This window comes from Caenorhabditis briggsae (genome assembly GCF_000004555.2).
Source record: "Caenorhabditis briggsae complete genome, chrV, whole genome shotgun sequence".
In the NCBI taxonomy this organism is placed as follows: domain Eukaryota; kingdom Metazoa; phylum Nematoda; class Chromadorea; order Rhabditida; family Rhabditidae; genus Caenorhabditis; species Caenorhabditis briggsae.
This window is the reverse complement of record NC_013488.2, coordinates 3,185,707-3,202,209: the sequence shown is the minus strand read 5'-3', so window position 1 is coordinate 3,202,209 and position 16,503 is coordinate 3,185,707. Positions and strand designations below refer to the sequence as shown.

Sequence of the window (16,503 nt, the reverse complement as noted above, 5' to 3'; positions counted from 1 at the left end):
AACTTATGAAACACATTTTCTGTAGTTTTGAGCCTGATAGAAGCATTTTCAGGCGAGTTACGCATCGATTTTACTATAAAAAAAAGACGCAAAACTTTTGTTGCCGAAAATTGCCGAAAATTGCCGAAATTGCCGAAATTTTTGCAATTGCCGAGTTGCCGAACGTTGCCGAAAAGTATTCGGCATATTGCCGAGTTGCCGAATTGCCGAAAAAGTTTTGTTGCCGCACAGGCCTGCCATGAACCCATGAACCCATGAACCCATGAACCCATGAACCCATGAACCCATGAACCCATGAACCCATGAACCCATGAACCCATGAACCCATGAACCCATGAACCCATGAACCCATGAACCCATGAACCCATGAACCCATGAACCCATTCTTCAAAACCCACCTCCATTATTTCCTCCAAATCCTCCACGTCCACCTGGTCCTCCGAAACCTCCTGGACCTCCGTGGAATCCTCCTGGTCCACCATGGAATCCCGGTCCTGGACCCCATTGAGCTACACTAACACCGAGAATTGCCAGAAGCACAAAGTTGTCAGTTTAAGCATACTGAAATTGTCTTTAAAAAGTAGAGACACTGAATAAAGCTCGAATTTTTAAACCAAAAATACCAAGAAATTGAAGGCCGCTATTTCTTTATTTTTTAGGACCACTATTTTTTCGGGACCTTTTTTCTTGAGACCTCGAAACTAGAACAGAGCCAAACATTGCTAAAAAAACAGAAAAAGTGAGTTATTCAAAATTGGATACAAAGAACGAATGCAAAGAAAAATGAGAAAAAAATTCCGTTTTGTTTTCTACATATCTCTTTTTTATCTCAATTTTTTCGAAAAACTTCCTCCTCACGCCTTCTTTGTTGTCTCAGAATTTTGAAGGTCGGGTCACGACGACCTAAAAAAGAGAAAAGACAAGACAAAAGTTTCGAGAAGACATAAAATTACAAAGGAATGAGGAAACAAAGTTTTGAAGTGAAATTTTTCGTGTTTTGTGTAATGTATACTTGAGAAATGTCGGCCAAAAGGACAAATGATAGAATAGGACAAAAAATCACAAGTAAATACCACCATACTTGCAACGGGCCGGGCCGGGCTTTTTTCAGAATTTTCAGAGCCCGGCCCGGACCGTCTCGACCCGGATTTTCGGAAAAAAAATTTTCTGTCTTTCAAAAAAATGTTTTTTGGGGTCAACAGAAAGAAATGGACGATTTCTCTGACAAGAAAAAAGTTTTTCAAGATAAGGGTGTTCATAAAAAATAGTTCTTTCACAAAAAAATTTGAAAAAATTCCTGAAATTTCAATTTTTTTCAAATTTGGAGAACCCGGGCCAGCCGGGTCGGGCCGGGCCCTGATTTTGCAAGTATCGTAAATACTTTCAGATTCAACATCTCAATTTTCAGAAAATTAGAAATCCCAAAAAAAATTCCAAATAGTGCTGAAAAAGAAAAAATTCTAAGAAATGCAAAAAAACATGGGTTCATGGGTTCATGGGTTCATGGGTTCATGGGTTCATGGGTTCATGGGTTCATGGGTTCATGGGTTCATGGGTTCATGGGTTCATGGGTTCATGGGTTCATGGGTTCATGGGTTCATGGGTTCATGGGTTCATGGGTTCATGGGTTCATGGGTTCATGGGTTCATGGGTTCATGGGTTCATGGGTTCATGGGTTCATGGGTTCATGGGTTCATGGGTTCATGGGTTCATGGGTTCATGGGTTCATGGGTTCATGGGTTCATGGGTTCATGGGTTCATGGGTTCATGGGTTCATGGGTTCATGGGTTCATGGGTTCATGGGTTCATGGCAGGCCTGTGCGGCAACAAAACTTTTTCGGCAATTCGGCAACTCGGCAATATGCCGAATACTTTTCGGCAACGTTCGGCAACTCGGCAATTGCAAAAATTTCGGCAATTTCGGCAATTTTCGGCAATTTTCGGCACAAAAGTTTTGCGTCTTTTTTTTATAGTAAAATCGATGCGTAACTCGCCTGAAAATGCTTCTATCAGGCTCAGAACTACAGAAAATGTGTTTCATAAGTTCCTTAAAAAAGTAATTACAAAAATTGGCAACTCAAGACCACATTTTTTATGCAAACTATTTCTCTTTAGCAATAGAGGGTATTCCAATGGTTGAAAATATTTGTTCCGATTGTGAGTTTTGAAAATAGTGCGCTCAACTTGTTAGGCAACTCACGACTCACGTTCTCTAGAGATTTTTAGACAAATTGGATTTGAGACATATCTATTTTTCTCCTATGCTCACAAATTTGAAGTTCATTTTTAGATCCGATGCAAGTATTTTTGATGATTATTGGGACACATTTCCTCTAAAATTCACTCTGAGGGATGATGGTATATTCAAAATTTGATTTTTCGAACTTCGAAATCATTTTTTTGACTAAGAAAATTGTGAAAATCTCTAAATTCAAAAAAATTTCAGTTGCCGAAATTGCCGAAATCGGCAACGGCAATTAGGCAACAAAAATTCGGCAATTTCGGCAATCGGCAATTGCCGAAATTGTTGCCGCACAGGCCTGGTTCATGGGTTCATGGGTTCATAGGTTCATGGGTTCATGGGTTCATGGGTTCATGGGTTCATGGGTTCATGGGTTCATGGGTTCATGGGTTCATGGGTTCATGGGTTCATGGGTTCATGGGTTCATGGGTTCATGGGTTTTTCTAAATTTCATTTTTCACATTCAGGTTGGGGTAACAATGGAGGAGGTGGTCGCGGAGGCTTCAATGGAGGAGGACGTAGTGGAAACGATGGTAAGAAAATTCTAGAAAACCAAAATTTGAAAATCCCAATTTTTGACAGGATGGGGCAATGGTGGTGGCCGTGGAGGAAACAACGGCGGTGGACGTGGAGGTATGTTGTCTGTCTGTGTGTCTGTATATCCGGATTTTTAGGATTCGATAATGGAGGAGGACGCGGTGGAAACGGCGGAGGACGTGGAGGAAACAATGGAGGTAAGGGAACTTGATATTTTTTGAAAAATTCAAAATAAAATATTGAATAATTGTAATCCTTCACATGCCGTAATTGGTGCTCCAACCATCAATTTTGACCACATTTTCTGAAAATTTTGAAAATATTGCACTTTATACTTTGACCCAATTTATTTCAATTCGTGTAAAAGGTATTGAAAAATTTTCAACTAACAAAATGTTTTTGATGATATGATAAACATTATCCTTTACAGGAAATCAGATAAATTGACTGAAAGTTTCATGAATTTTTAAAAGTTATTTTTTCCAGGATTCAACAATGGCGGAGGACGTGGTGGAGGAGGACGAAGCAGTTAGTTTCATTAAATTTTTCAAAAATTCAATTTTCGAATTTCAGCACCAGGAGAGCGCATCGCCAACAATGTCCTCGGAGCACTACTTGGATAATTTTTTTCGATAAAAAAAAATAAATTTTCGAATAAAATTTGTTTAATTCTTTCAAAATTTTCACACAGAACATTTTTGAAATAATCCTTTCGAATTGAATTGATCCTTTCCCCACCCTCTGTTCATCGTTTTGTTTTCACGAATGTACTTTTTCGTACTCATTTCATATTTTCTATTATTAAATTACATATATTCCTCACCTGCTCAAAATACCACGAATGAAGATGTCAGTTCTTGTCGGAAAGCATTACATAATGAGCCATAATGAGCTTTTTATTGAAAATCACAGAATGAGCCTCATGAGCCTTTATGAGCTTTTTGATAAAGCTAAAAAAGAGTCACGTGAGTTTTTTTGTTTTTTTCAAAAAACTTATTCAAAATCAAATGAGCCTTAATGAGCTATGAAAAGCTTATTTTCACGTAAAAGCTCATCCCTCTTTTTCAAATTCGGAACCCTACTTTCTACTAACCCACCAAGAGCTTCTTTAGTTCTCAAAGTGTTGAATGCTCGTTCTTCAATCAGCTAATCAATAAGACAAATCATTGCATTATCATTTGTGTTCTGAACTCCAATTTGAAATGAAACATCAACACAACCAACATCGTGTGTCTTCTGAAGGTGCCTGTAGATGTACTCATCCCCTTTGTTCAACTGCACCTCACGCCGTTTGCAGTGCTCATTGCGATAAAGAGGTCTGGAGTTTAGAAAAGCATCCTTCAGGATTTCAAGCAGTTCTTTTGACAACTTCCTTTTCAGTAGAGTTCCCATAAACGAGATGCTCTAAATGGAATGCTGCAAAAATTTTCTTGGCAAAGTTCTGAACATCTTCTAGTGTGAGTGTGTCGCATTCTGCCAACAACTGTTTTTTGCTCCAAATTTTGTCTGATACGATCAGCTGATAATAATATGGACAAAGAGAAATCGGTTGAGATAAAGCGTGGTCTGCGAGATTTTCCATCAAAGATCTTGTCGATCTAAAGGTTGACCATGCGTTTTGTCAAATCTTTTGTGAACTGATACTGCTTCTCATTGTATCCGTTGACCTGGAAATAAATAAAAACTTTGTTTCAAATAAGACCCAGAGATGCTCAAACGGTATTAGTTCAACAGGAAACCGAGAAGGTTGTTAATACGAGATATAGGTTTGAAAGAGAAAACACAAAACTGCTGTTCCTGGCTCTCGCTTACTTTCATTTCAACACCATATAAGCTATATTCGACATAGCCATTTAAATTAGCCAAATCTGTGTAGTATGTCTCTTCACAGAGAATGTCCTGTAAAACTGGTAGTTTGTTTTAACAGATAATAGGGGAAACTTACGCCAAGGCACGAAAGCCAGAGTTTGAAAAGAAGCGAAGAGCGAGGATCTTGGTATACAACTGGGCAAGTCACAACAAACCTAATCTCTTGTTTTGGCATATTATACTCATCGTCCTGTTTGAACCAAACTCGACTCCAGCTATCATCAACAATTAGTCTTGGGTGGCCACTCTTAATGGGCTCACGTGGCTTCTGGTCAAAATTGGTTGCAATGTATCCGTTTTTCTTGGGCAGACGGAAAGCAGGATGGCTTGTTTTAAGAGCGTTCTCGTAATTCTGCATTGTTACTTCATCAATGTCCTTCTCTATAAATTCAGTCCCAAATATTGGCTCGATGGTACTTCCTTCTTGCCCCTTGAACTTTCGAGCTACAACTCGAACGTACATGTTAGCGGGTGTCAATTTATCAAGAAGCTCTTTAATTCGTTCTGGATCGTATTTTGTTAAAAGATAACTTGAAGAAAGGATGTCCTCAAACGGAATATATCGAAGTTTTGATGCTGCATTGATAGCCAGACTCATTGGTGCTCCTTGTCTTTGAAACGGAATCGAACAGCGCTCAGTTCAGCCAACTCTTTGTGAATCCATTCTTTCGGTCCTTCAGCTTTAAGCATTCCGATGTAGTTGAACATGAGCTCAATAATCTCATCGACATGATCTAATCCATTATTACTCAGATCCATAGACACCGTGAAAAATGCGAATGCGTGTTGTCATTTTTCCCCATTGTCCTGGGACAATGACAACCTGAAAGCGTTATAACCCAGAGTTCCCCGATTTTCCCCATAAAATCCCTCTGGGTTATCCGCTTTAATCGGGTCATATCCTTTCCCCTTATTTTCCCTTCCGTTCCACAATTCTAATTGCCTTTGTTCTGTTCACTAACACTCATTATTATTTGAATAATCGCCAACCGCGCCGCGACCGCGTCGCACAGCTCGGCATTGGCGCCGACATGAGCGGCCGAAGGGCGCTCGCGTCAGATTCGTTCGTTGCTCGAGAGACTGTGTTTCTCTCCCCTTTTCTTTTGACCGTTTACGGTCTCTTTCGTCTTCTAATTATTGTTTCAGGTTATTGCTTACGTTTGGCATTGAGTTGGTTGTTAGCTACAGTTTTGAGGCCGCAAGGTTTCCCCCCGGTAGCTCCCAGGGGGGTTTTAGCCCTACACCTTTGCCTATTTTTCTGTATTGCTTTCTTACCCAATTCATATGTCTTTGGCGTTTATTCAGATCCGTTTTCCTTCAATAAATTTGGATTTGAATAGATTGTGTACTGTCATCCACTTGCACCGCTTAGCTTACACCTTTGGGGGGTTTATTTGGGGTCTTTTCAGGTAACAAGTCTCTCTGGTTAGGACATCGGACCGGTCTCGACTGACCTCGGGTCCTCTGTCAACAATGCGGACGCCGGCGTGTGAAAACCAGATTCCAATTCGCTAACCCATCCGCGCCGTTTGAGTTCAGAAAGCAAAGATCCAGGGGCTTCATGTTGAATTAAATGAGCTGAAAATTGTTTCAAATAGTTTAAAACTGAGTCTACTGCGTAACTCACAGATATAATAGCCTGGTTGAGATTTATATTCGCTGTCAAGATCTGGAAATGGGAAGCTGATCGACAACCATTTAGAGTCCTTGATTGGGACAGCTTCAACTTTTTTTCCTAATTGCTCGGGACCATATGGGGGATCGTTCCACACTTTTCGAGTAACCTTCTTGTTTTCAATTGCATCAAACTCATATGTACCTAAATACGATTCCAAAACATCAAGTGATTACTTTCCAACGATGCAGCAACACATACTGAAAATTCTAACTGGACCTAAAATCACGTCTAGAAACTTACATGTTTGAACTGTACCACTCTTTGTGGAACTGCAGCAAAGCATCACGAAGTTATATGCCCTGCTTCCAAGCATCTTCCATCAGCGTTTTCTTGTTACCTGTTCCAAACTTTCCAAAGTCATATCCAGGCTTCGAACGATAACGGTAAACTTGTTTTACACGCCGTGAGTCGTTGTTCAAGATGTTCTTGTGTTCCGAGTCAACGGCGCATACTTCACGTTCTGTTGCACTCTCTGTGAATAGCGGAGACAAGAAAAACTGAACAAAACGATCGATAGCCCCAGGTAGTTGTTCTGGCTGCACATCGAAGTGGTAGTTGGCATAATCGGTTCCAGTGTACGCATTGGACTCCCCTGCGTGACTTGCGAGAAACTTACAGTACTCATTCTCAGATGGATATTTAGCAGTTCCCATGAACAGCATGTGATCACAGAGGTGTGCAAGACCAGGGATCTCCCATGGATCCATGAAGCTTCCGACTTTGACGTCGAGTGCCACTGCCGATTGGTCTGTTGTTGGATCGGACACCAAAAGAATGCGGAGTCCGTTAGTTAACTCCAGTCCACGATACTGAAAAGGTGTAACAACTTAATTTCCAAAAGTAATCTCGCTATCAATAATTAACTTACCTCTCTCACATCTTGAGCTCCTTTAACAATATTCTCGTGACTTTTGAGAACGATGTTCTTCTTCGCTTCGGTCATTTTTTGCAGCGAATTTCAATTAGATAGAGTTTCCTGAAGAGAACAAGCATTTAGCAAAGTACGATCGCATGCAAAAGCCAAAAAATCAAAAATAAAGTTTTTTCAACATTTAGAGGGTGTCCTAAACATATAAAACTCAGTTTAAATAACAAATAAACAAAAAAAAAACTGAGGAAGGTAACTTATTTGAACCCGCAAAAAAATTGAGACTGAGGAAGACAACCACTCAACCTACACTCAAACACTCGACTGTGATGTGGCAATATTTGTGTTTGGAATTTCTAAACAGTTCATTTACATAATAAAGGGTGGAACCGAGTGACCTGATACAAGTGCGTTGTTGGTTTATTCATGTTTTGGGCCATAGCTTGAGAACCAAGAGAGGTATCAATCTAATTTTTTCAAAAACGGATTCGGGACCACCAATTACATCTAGCGGGCAAATTTTGTAGTAAAATCTTGAAAAAAAAACTACCCGAGTTTTCTGGAAAAGTCTGAAAAATGTCATTTGCAACATACTTGTAATTCGGGCCTTTCCCGGGCCTTCGCGGGCCCTACCATAGTTTATTTCAGAATCAAAATTTTTAAACCACCTAAATTGGATATGATTGTCGCTACACAAAGTCTTTGTAGACCTTTGAGAGCGAATTAGAGCAAAATACAAACAGTTCAGAAAGAATAATTTATTGAGACAATACATGAGAGGTTGCTGACCAGTTCCCTTCGGTTTGCTGTCATTTGACGCTTCTAATCCGGAGTGTTCCATGTTGGATGTTGGAGGTGCATTTGTCGGTGGCACGGCCGGAAGAGCAGAGGTCTTGAGATCCAAAGACATTTTGGACGGCGGAATAGATCAATTGGTCGGAGGCTTCTAATGAGCAGAGGACGAATACTGATTATTATGGCAAATCCATTCCCTTTTATAGCAAATTCCCTCGAGTTCCACGTAGATCTTCGGAATGTCAGGGCAGATCGTTTAATTGATAAGGAGTTTTGATGGTCAGAGGTCGTCTCGTTTATAAATCTTCTTTCTATTTGAATGATGAATAGGAATTTGAGGTTTACCTAACTGAGGTCGTGGAATAGTGACATATTTCCGCGACAATGATAGAGCTCGACGAGTACTACAAAACGATATTATACAATACTTTTTAAGTTCCCTGAAAGTGTATTTTTCGTACTTATACTATGTGTTCAACCTTCGGTCGATGTTTTCAAACTCTTCCCATTGAAATTTTTATACAAAGATTAAACTCCAAAAAATAGTTCAAAAATTTGGAGACAGATTTATAACTGTAATCCCATAAGACCAAACCGTCACATTCTCGCCACCAATCGATTTTGTATTCTATTTCAAATTCGATTATGATTTTTCTACTATTTTTGATTTCCTTCTCATTTGGAAATGCTGCTTCTATCAATAAAACCGAAACAGATTTATCTACTTGTGTAAAAGAGTTTTATACAGCTGTTTACAGTGAAAACTACAATTGTACAAGTCAATATAATTTTGCATCGGTATGATTTTAATTTTTCAAGATTTTAAGCTTTCGTGAATTTTTCAGAACAATGAAACTGTCGCACAAAAATCATTAATCAGTGGAAAATCGTGTGCACTTGAGATTCTTGGTAAAGCTTGTACACAGTCACAGTTCACTGAAATTTTTTCAAAATTCGAAAACTTTGTGAAGAGCTTGACCACAGAACCAAAGGACAAGAATTGTATAGATTCATATTACAAATACAATGCATTGAAATGTATGGAATCGCTGAATTCGTTAGGCGAGAAATCCAAATTGATTCTGCAAATGCAACCAAAAATTAACGATAGCAGAGTTCTCAAGTTGATAGATCAATGTGAAGGTTTTAAGGTTTGTGCAGTGATCCTGATCTAGAAGGGTCTCTTTTTCTACCGTTCCCCAAAAGCGCCTTTCTATCAGGAACCTCAAATTGGAAAGAGTCCTTCTATTTTTATGGCCATTTTTCCCATACTTTTAATACGGGCCTTTCCCGGGCCTTCGCGGGTCCTGTCATAGTTTCTTTCAGAATCAAAAATTTTTGACCAACTTAATCGGATATGATAGAGCTTGACGAGTAATACGAAATGATATTATGCGGAATACTCTATCTTGCCTGCGAACAAAGTTACAGGCCATAAAGTGGCTTTTTTTGGACGTGCCGGGCCGGGCCTGCTTTTTTCGCTCTTTTTCGCCTGTAACTTTGTTCGCAAACAAGATACAGTTCTCCAAATAGTATCATTTTGTAGTACTCGTCGAGCTCTATCATATTTGATTTAGTTGGTCTGAAAATAAGGATTCTGAAAAAACAATGGCAAGATCCGCGAAGGCCCCTGGAAAGGCCCGGATTACAAGTCTGATTTTTCCTAAAAGAGTTCATAAAATTCAAATGGCCCTGTAATAGAAGGGCCCTCCGGAGAAACCTTAAAACAACAAATGCGCGCCGGCCCTCTGACCTAGGTTTACGGTATCATATCGTCCGTTCTGTCTATCTTTGTGTCGACATGTCCAAAAATTTCAGACCTGTGTCAGCCCGACATGCTTCCAAGAACCCCCAACGATGACATGTGGTACGTTACATCTCGTGAATTCCGAGTTTATGGTCTGCATTACAAAATTGCAAAGCAATCCACTAACTAACGACAAATTCCCTTGCCTAGAGGGCATGGATTTCAATTCGAAGGATGTTGTAACTCAAGTAAAATTGCACACAACCCATAAAGAATGCACAAAGGAGATGATGAAGGAATCGTGTGGAGATGGTGCAATCGTGGATTTTGATGAAAGAGCGGAGGAGATGATTAAAATGTACGCCGTAAATGCAAATAGCCAGTTGGGCTTGTGATTTCTTTTCTGTCTTTGACATCAAATCAGCTAAAAAGTTCTTGTTCATTAATCGATCAAAACTTGTTCACTAAATATTTTTAAAAATTGACACCTGCGGAAGTTCTATCCGTAATGGGTCAGTTTCGCGAATCTGAGTTCGCGAACGGATCCGTTTTTTCGTCATTCGCAATCGGATAGGATACGGAGTTTGCGTACGGACCGAATACGACTGCAGCTGGAGGTCGAGAGATTGCGCGCGAACGGCGGAGAATTCGTAACGGATAGTGCGCGAATCACCTGTGGAACTACCTAATCAGCAGCCGATCAACCGCCGGTCAGCCGCCGGTCAGCCACCGGTCAGCCGCCGGTCAGCCGCCGGTCAGCCACTGGTTAGTTATTCGAAAAGCTAGTCTCGATTTTTTAAAATTCGACAAATTTGAATGTTCAAAAATTGAAAACTCTGCAAACGATTAAAAAAAGTTCTGAAATTGACCAAAATTTGAAAAAATTGGAAACTTGCAAAATTGTTTTTGAAATCATCTAGAAATGCGAAAAAAGACAGGATAAAAAAGGCGAAGATGTACAATTCATCTCTCAAGCTCCCTAAAACGTATTTATCTGATTTTTCGCAACTCTTCCCATTGCATTTTTCATACAAAGTGGAAATCCCAAATACGAAGTTCAAAAAAATTTGGAGACAGATTTATAACTGTAATCCCATAAGTCCAAACTATCGCATTCTCCCCACCAACCTATTGTTCGATCTATTTCAGTTTCAATGATTTTTCTACTATTCTCAATTTCCTTCTCATATGGAAATGCTGCTTCTATTTTTCAAACCGAAGCAAATATAACCACTTGTATCGAAAACTTTTATGCAGCTGTATACAGTGAAAACTACAATTGTACAAGTCAATATGATTTTGCATCGGTATAATTTGAACTTTTCAAGATTTTAAGTTTTCAAGAATTCTTCAGAACAATGAAACTGTCGCTCAAAAATCATTAATCAGTGGAAAATCGTGTGCACTTGAGATTCTCGGTGAAACTTGTACACAGTCACAGTTCACTGAAATTTCTTCAAAATTCGAAAACTTTGTGAAGAGCTTGACCACAGAACCAAAGGACAAGAATTGTACAGATTCATACTACCGATCCAATGCATTTAAATGTCTCGGATTGCTGACTTCATTACGCGGCAAGATGAAATTGATTTTTCAAACGCAACCAAAAATCAACGATAGCAGACTTCTCAATTTGATAGATCAATGTGAAAGCTTCAAGGTTGGTATAGTAAAAATCAATTGTTATTCTCAGAATTTTGAATTTATCGATCTTCCAATTCCGATTCTTCAAATTTTCCTGCGCTTTCGATACCGTATCCCGACACCGATTTTTGAGATACGGTATCGAAGGCATATGAGTTTGTACACAGTAAATTTTCGATCGCAGGGTTCATCGTCGCCGGGCAAAAAATATGGCTCCGGGACGTTTCAGAAAACGACAGTTTCGAAAACGACGGTTCAGAAACACGACGGTTCAGAACCCGACGTTTCAGAAGCCAAAGTTTTAGAAACATGTTGCTCATTTTGAACTATAACGTTTATTGCTTATTTGTATTTGTGCACTTTTTCTATGATTTTAGTAACAATATCTAAGTAAAAACAACAGCATTTATCAAATAGTAACAAAGTTAAAAGTAACAAAATTAGAAGCGCCAAAGAATACACATAAATTTCGTTACCTTTTTGAAAATTTTAACTATGTCAGTTTTTGATAAATGCTGTTGTTTTTATTTAGATATAGCTTTTCGTTGGGTTAGGGCATTTTCCTGAAATTCTTTTTTTTTCAATTTTTGGAACTTCTGAGAATCTGTGAATCGGGTCTTTTTTCATTTTTAGAAAAATTTGATTTGTTTGGAACTTGAAAATATTTAATAAAATCTATTTTTTATATTTTTTGTGAAATTACCGATGTGAAATTAAAATCCTCTGTACAATTATAAGAACCACTGTAGACTGCCATGAAAAACGTCTTCAAGCATGGGGCGACATCTATATCGGCTGATGGACGGGACCATGTGGAATGTGTAGCAATGGATAATAGAAAAATCAACTTCCACATTTGAACAGAACGAAATTTGAAAAAAAAATGCATAAGTTCATACATAGTGTTGAATTTTTGGTACGGATTAAATCAGATTATCTGAAATGAATTTTTGTTTGAATTTTCAATTTTGGAATAGTAAATTCAAAATGTTGAAAATCTTCACATTTCTAGCTCTTCTGAACCAGTGCAACTGCGCTCCGGCGAACACTTCCACCAACGGAGACGTTGCACCATGTCTCAAAGAATTCTATCAGGCTGCTTATGATGGAATCTATAATTGTACAAAGGAGTTTGATTTTTTCGTGGTGAGTTCATTTTCTGATTTTTCTAATTTTTTAAAAATATATTGATTTTTTGATAATTCTCATTGTTTATCTAATTTTTGAACATTTTTTTCTATTTTCAATTCCTCTGATTTTTTGGTTTTTTTTTGCAATTTCTTGATTTTTTGGAATTTAGAATTTAGAATTTTTAAAATTTCGATCTTGTGAATTTCAAATTTTTGAGATATTTAGAATCTCAAAATCTCAGAATCATAGAATCCTAGAATCTCAATATCTCAATATCTCAAAATCTCAGAATCTCAGAATCTCAGAATCTCAGAATCTCAGAATCTCAGAATCTCAGAATCTCAGAATCTCAGAATCTCAGAATCTCAGAATCTCAGAATCTCAAAATCGGTGAATTCCTGAATTTCAGAAACATCGGATTTTAGGAATTTAATAATTCCCAAGTTTCTACGAGTTTCGGGAATTCGGAATGTCTGAATTCTCGATTTTTCCCCTTCTTTTTGAATTTCTCAATTTTTGAATCACTGAATTTCTGAACTTAATTTCTTTCATTTCAGGAAAACTCCACTTCTGAAATTTTTAAATCTGGAAAATCTTGTTTCTTGCAAATCGCTGAAGAGGAATGCTCGGTTTCGCAGTACAATTTACTATCAACAAGATATCAAGACTTCTTGGATGTGATAACCAAAAAGCCTAAAAACGAATCAGATTGTGAGAATTTTCATTTCAAGTACAATGCTATAAAATGCCAACCGCTAATGGATGATCTGGGTTTGAAAGATGCAGTTTTACAAAAAAGACACACAAAAATCAATGATAGTCGAGTCTTGGAATTGATTGACTTGTGTGATAATGCTCTGGTAAGAATCTAGAGCAATAAATCGATAAATCAATAATTCAATTTTCAGACTTGCATGTCATCCAACTGCTACTACTTCAAAACTGAAGTTTCTATAGTGTCACCTTCTGTGAAACCGTAAAAATGTCGAACAGCGAATTCAAGGCATGTGAGTGGAAGATCGAAAGAGAGTCGCCAGATTTGTCGGAATACGAATGTCTAGAAGGAGACGATTTTTATGATCCAGCAATTCTGAACAAATACAGATTTTATACAAAAATGAAGGATTGTACAAAGGAGATAATGATGGATATTTGTGGAGAGAAGGCGGTTGTTGGTTTTGAAAAATATGCAGAGTTATCAGCAGATTTTCTGATAAAAGCAGCAAAAATGCAAAGGGCTATGTCGGAGGTGATGGATGAGGATGGATCGAGAATGATGAAGAAGATGACTAAAAGTGATAAAAGGTTATACTTTTCTTTTTTTCGATAAAATAAATAATTGTTAACTGTTTGTTTCAATTTTTGAATGACCATTAACTCAATGATCTTTAGATTTCAGTATGTTAAGGTTAATTTCAAATGAGCATATTTTTTTATAGAATGACGCTTAATGTTCTCTTAATTTTGACTTGAATTTCATGTACTTCAGTTGAGCTTTATTTTAGCGCAATGATGGCTTAATGGAAGCTTAATGTTAACAAAAAATTAGCGTAAAGTTCAATGTTAACTTAACCAGTCGATTTCCGTCGCCCGTAGCCGCTACATTATCCTGGCTTCTAATCTCATAACCAGAGAAAAATAGAATCACTTTTTCTGTGATGAAACCAAGGAACGTCTGCATAATACCTCATAATTAACATTTTGAAGAAAAGAAAGCATGGGCATTATCACACTGAAAATTCAGATAATTATGGACACACACACACACACACACACACACACACACACACACACACACACACACACACACACACACACAAACACACACACACACACACAAACACACACACACACACACACACACACACACACACACACACACACACGCACACACACACACACACACACACGCACACGCACACACGCACACACACGCACACACACACACACTGGTGATTGTTGATAGGCAAGCTTAATGCTAGTAGCTTATAGTTAGTGCTAGTTAAAATAAGTTCAATATCAACTTCGTGTCAACTCATTCATAACATTATTCGCCCCAACAATAAGATTGTTATCGGTTTTCATTCATCTTTTTAAGCCTCTTTTCATTCGTTTCACATAAATTTTGTACTTATTGAGTGGGTAGAGTTTCCCATGCTTATTGAATCGATCAAAAAAATTTTTCAAACAGATTAGTCTCTCTTTATTCGGTCACCACTCTTTTCCACTTGTCACACTAATCCAGCCATTCCAAAATGTTCTCAAAAATTTTACTCCTCGTTTCCCCAATTTTCGTAATATGTTCACCATCCAAAAACTCAACCAATGGAGACATTGAACCGTGTCTAAGAGAATTCTATCAAGCTGCGTATGATGGTGTCTATAATTGCACAACGCAGTTTGATTTTTTCTCGGCGAGTCCTTCCGTTTGAAAAATGTTATATTTTTCTCGAATTTCCAGAAAAACTCCACGCCTGAAGTGTTCAAATTCGCGAAATCCTGTTTCTTGGAAGTAGCAAAACCCGAGTGCTCCAGTTCGCAGTACAATTTGCTATCCACAAAATACGATGATTTTTTGAAGATGATTACTGAAGAACCAAAAAGCGTTACGAGCTGTGAGAGTTTTTATTTCAAGTACAATTCGATGAAATGTATTCCAATAATGATGGATATTACTCATAAAGTGGTTCCTTTGGCTCAGAAACATTTGAAAGTGAATGATTCACGACTTGTGGCTTTGGTGGATTCGTGTGATCTAGTGAAGGTATGGGCTTTTATCGGACCTTCGCGGGCTCCGCCCTAGCTTCTTTCCGAATCTTTATTTTTGAACTAACTGAAATAGATAAGATAGAACTCGATGAGTACTACAAAACGATACTATTTGGAAAACTGTATCTTGTCTATGAACAAAATTACAAGCCATAAAGCGGGGGAGGCACGCTAAGGCCCGGCAAAAACGTACTTTTTTCCAGGCCTGCATGTCTCCTCTCTGCTTTTTCAACGACATCGAGAAATCCATGATAACGGAGGCGTGCAATGCAATCGAGCTGAGGAACACAAAATTTTCCGAATGTATAAGTGAAATTCAAAAAGAGTCACCGGATTTATCGGAATACAAATGTCTTAAGGGAGTTGATTTCAATAGCAAAGAACCTACCATTCAAATTGATAAATTCTCGAAAAACAAGGCATGTACTAAGCAGATTATGGAAGATTTCTGTGGAAAAGAAGCCGTGGAGAATTTCGATGAGTATGCTGAAATAACTGCGGAGAAGGTTGTGCAAGTGGCACAGATGATGCAGTTTATGCAAGGCAAACTACAAGTATAAAGTCAACGATGATGATTTTTAATGATCCATTTCAATATGAATAAATTCTGAAAATTCATGTAGTTTTTATGGTGTCACAGACAATGTCAGAATCTGAGAATCTCCGAACCTCAGAATTTCAGAATTTCAGAATTCCAGAATCTCAGAATCTCAGAATCTCAGAATCTCAGAATCTCAGAATCTCAGAATCTCAGAATCTCAGAATCTCAGAATCTCAGAATCTCAGAATCTCAGAATCTCAGAATCTCAGAATCTCAGAATCTCAGAATCTCAGAATCTCAGAATCTCAGAATCTCAGAATCTCAGAATCTCAGAATCTCAGAATCTCAGAATCTCAGAATCTCAGAATTTCAGAACTCCAGAATCTCAGAATCTCAGAATCTCAGAATCTCAGAATCTCAGAATCTCAGAATCTCAGAATCTCAGAATCTCAGAATCTCAGAATCTCAGAATCTCAGAATCTCAGAATCTCAGAATCTCAGAATCTCAGAATCTCAGAATCTCAGAATCTCAGAATCTTAGAATCTCAGAATCTTAGAATCTCAGAATCTCAAAATCTCAGAATCTCAGAATCTCAGAATCTCAGAATCTCAGAATCTCAGAATCTCAGAATCTCAGAATCTCAGAATCTCAGAATCTCAGAATCTCAGAATCTCAGAATCT

At 38.1% G+C, this 16,503-nt stretch overlaps 4 protein-coding genes across 4 annotated transcripts; 3 read left to right on the top strand and 1 right to left on the bottom strand.

Moving 5' to 3' along the window:
- Positions 1 to 1,479: 1,479 nt before the first annotated feature.
- Positions 1,480 to 3,402, top strand: CBG17025 (the record flags this gene model as incomplete). The annotated part of the gene is made up of 6 exons (XM_002648846.1): positions 1,480 to 1,795; positions 2,710 to 2,775; positions 2,825 to 2,875; positions 2,917 to 2,976; positions 3,266 to 3,307; positions 3,353 to 3,402. The coding sequence occupies 6 exons, from the start codon at positions 1,480 to 1,482 to the stop codon at positions 3,400 to 3,402; spliced, it is 585 nt and encodes a 194-aa protein (XP_002648892.1).
- Positions 3,403 to 3,925: 523 nt separating this feature from the next.
- Positions 3,926 to 7,269, bottom strand: CBG17023 (the record flags this gene model as incomplete). Its single annotated transcript, XM_002648845.2, has 9 exons — positions 3,926 to 4,183; positions 4,390 to 4,446; positions 4,592 to 4,678; positions 4,725 to 5,254; positions 5,298 to 5,382; positions 6,126 to 6,226; positions 6,276 to 6,467; positions 6,664 to 7,135; positions 7,195 to 7,269. 9 exons carry the CDS (start codon positions 7,267 to 7,269, stop codon positions 3,926 to 3,928), a joined length of 1,857 nt encoding a protein of 618 aa, XP_002648891.2.
- A 1,350-nt stretch (positions 7,270 to 8,619) lies between these two features.
- CBG17020 lies at positions 8,620 to 15,789 on the top strand (the record flags this gene model as incomplete). The annotated part of the gene is given in 7 exon segments (XM_002648843.1): positions 8,620 to 8,787; positions 8,835 to 9,140; positions 13,420 to 13,473; positions 13,476 to 13,730; positions 13,736 to 13,760; positions 14,992 to 15,275; positions 15,484 to 15,789. Coding segments are annotated over 7 exon segments (1,398 nt in total), but the record flags the coding sequence as incomplete, so codon positions are not given.
- On the top strand, positions 12,368 to 12,905 carry CBG17021 (the record flags this gene model as incomplete). The annotated part of the gene is made up of 2 exons (XM_002648844.1): positions 12,368 to 12,526; positions 12,801 to 12,905. The coding sequence occupies 2 exons, from the start codon at positions 12,368 to 12,370 to the stop codon at positions 12,903 to 12,905; spliced, it is 264 nt and encodes an 87-aa protein (XP_002648890.1).
- Positions 15,790 to 16,503: the final 714 nt, after the last annotated feature.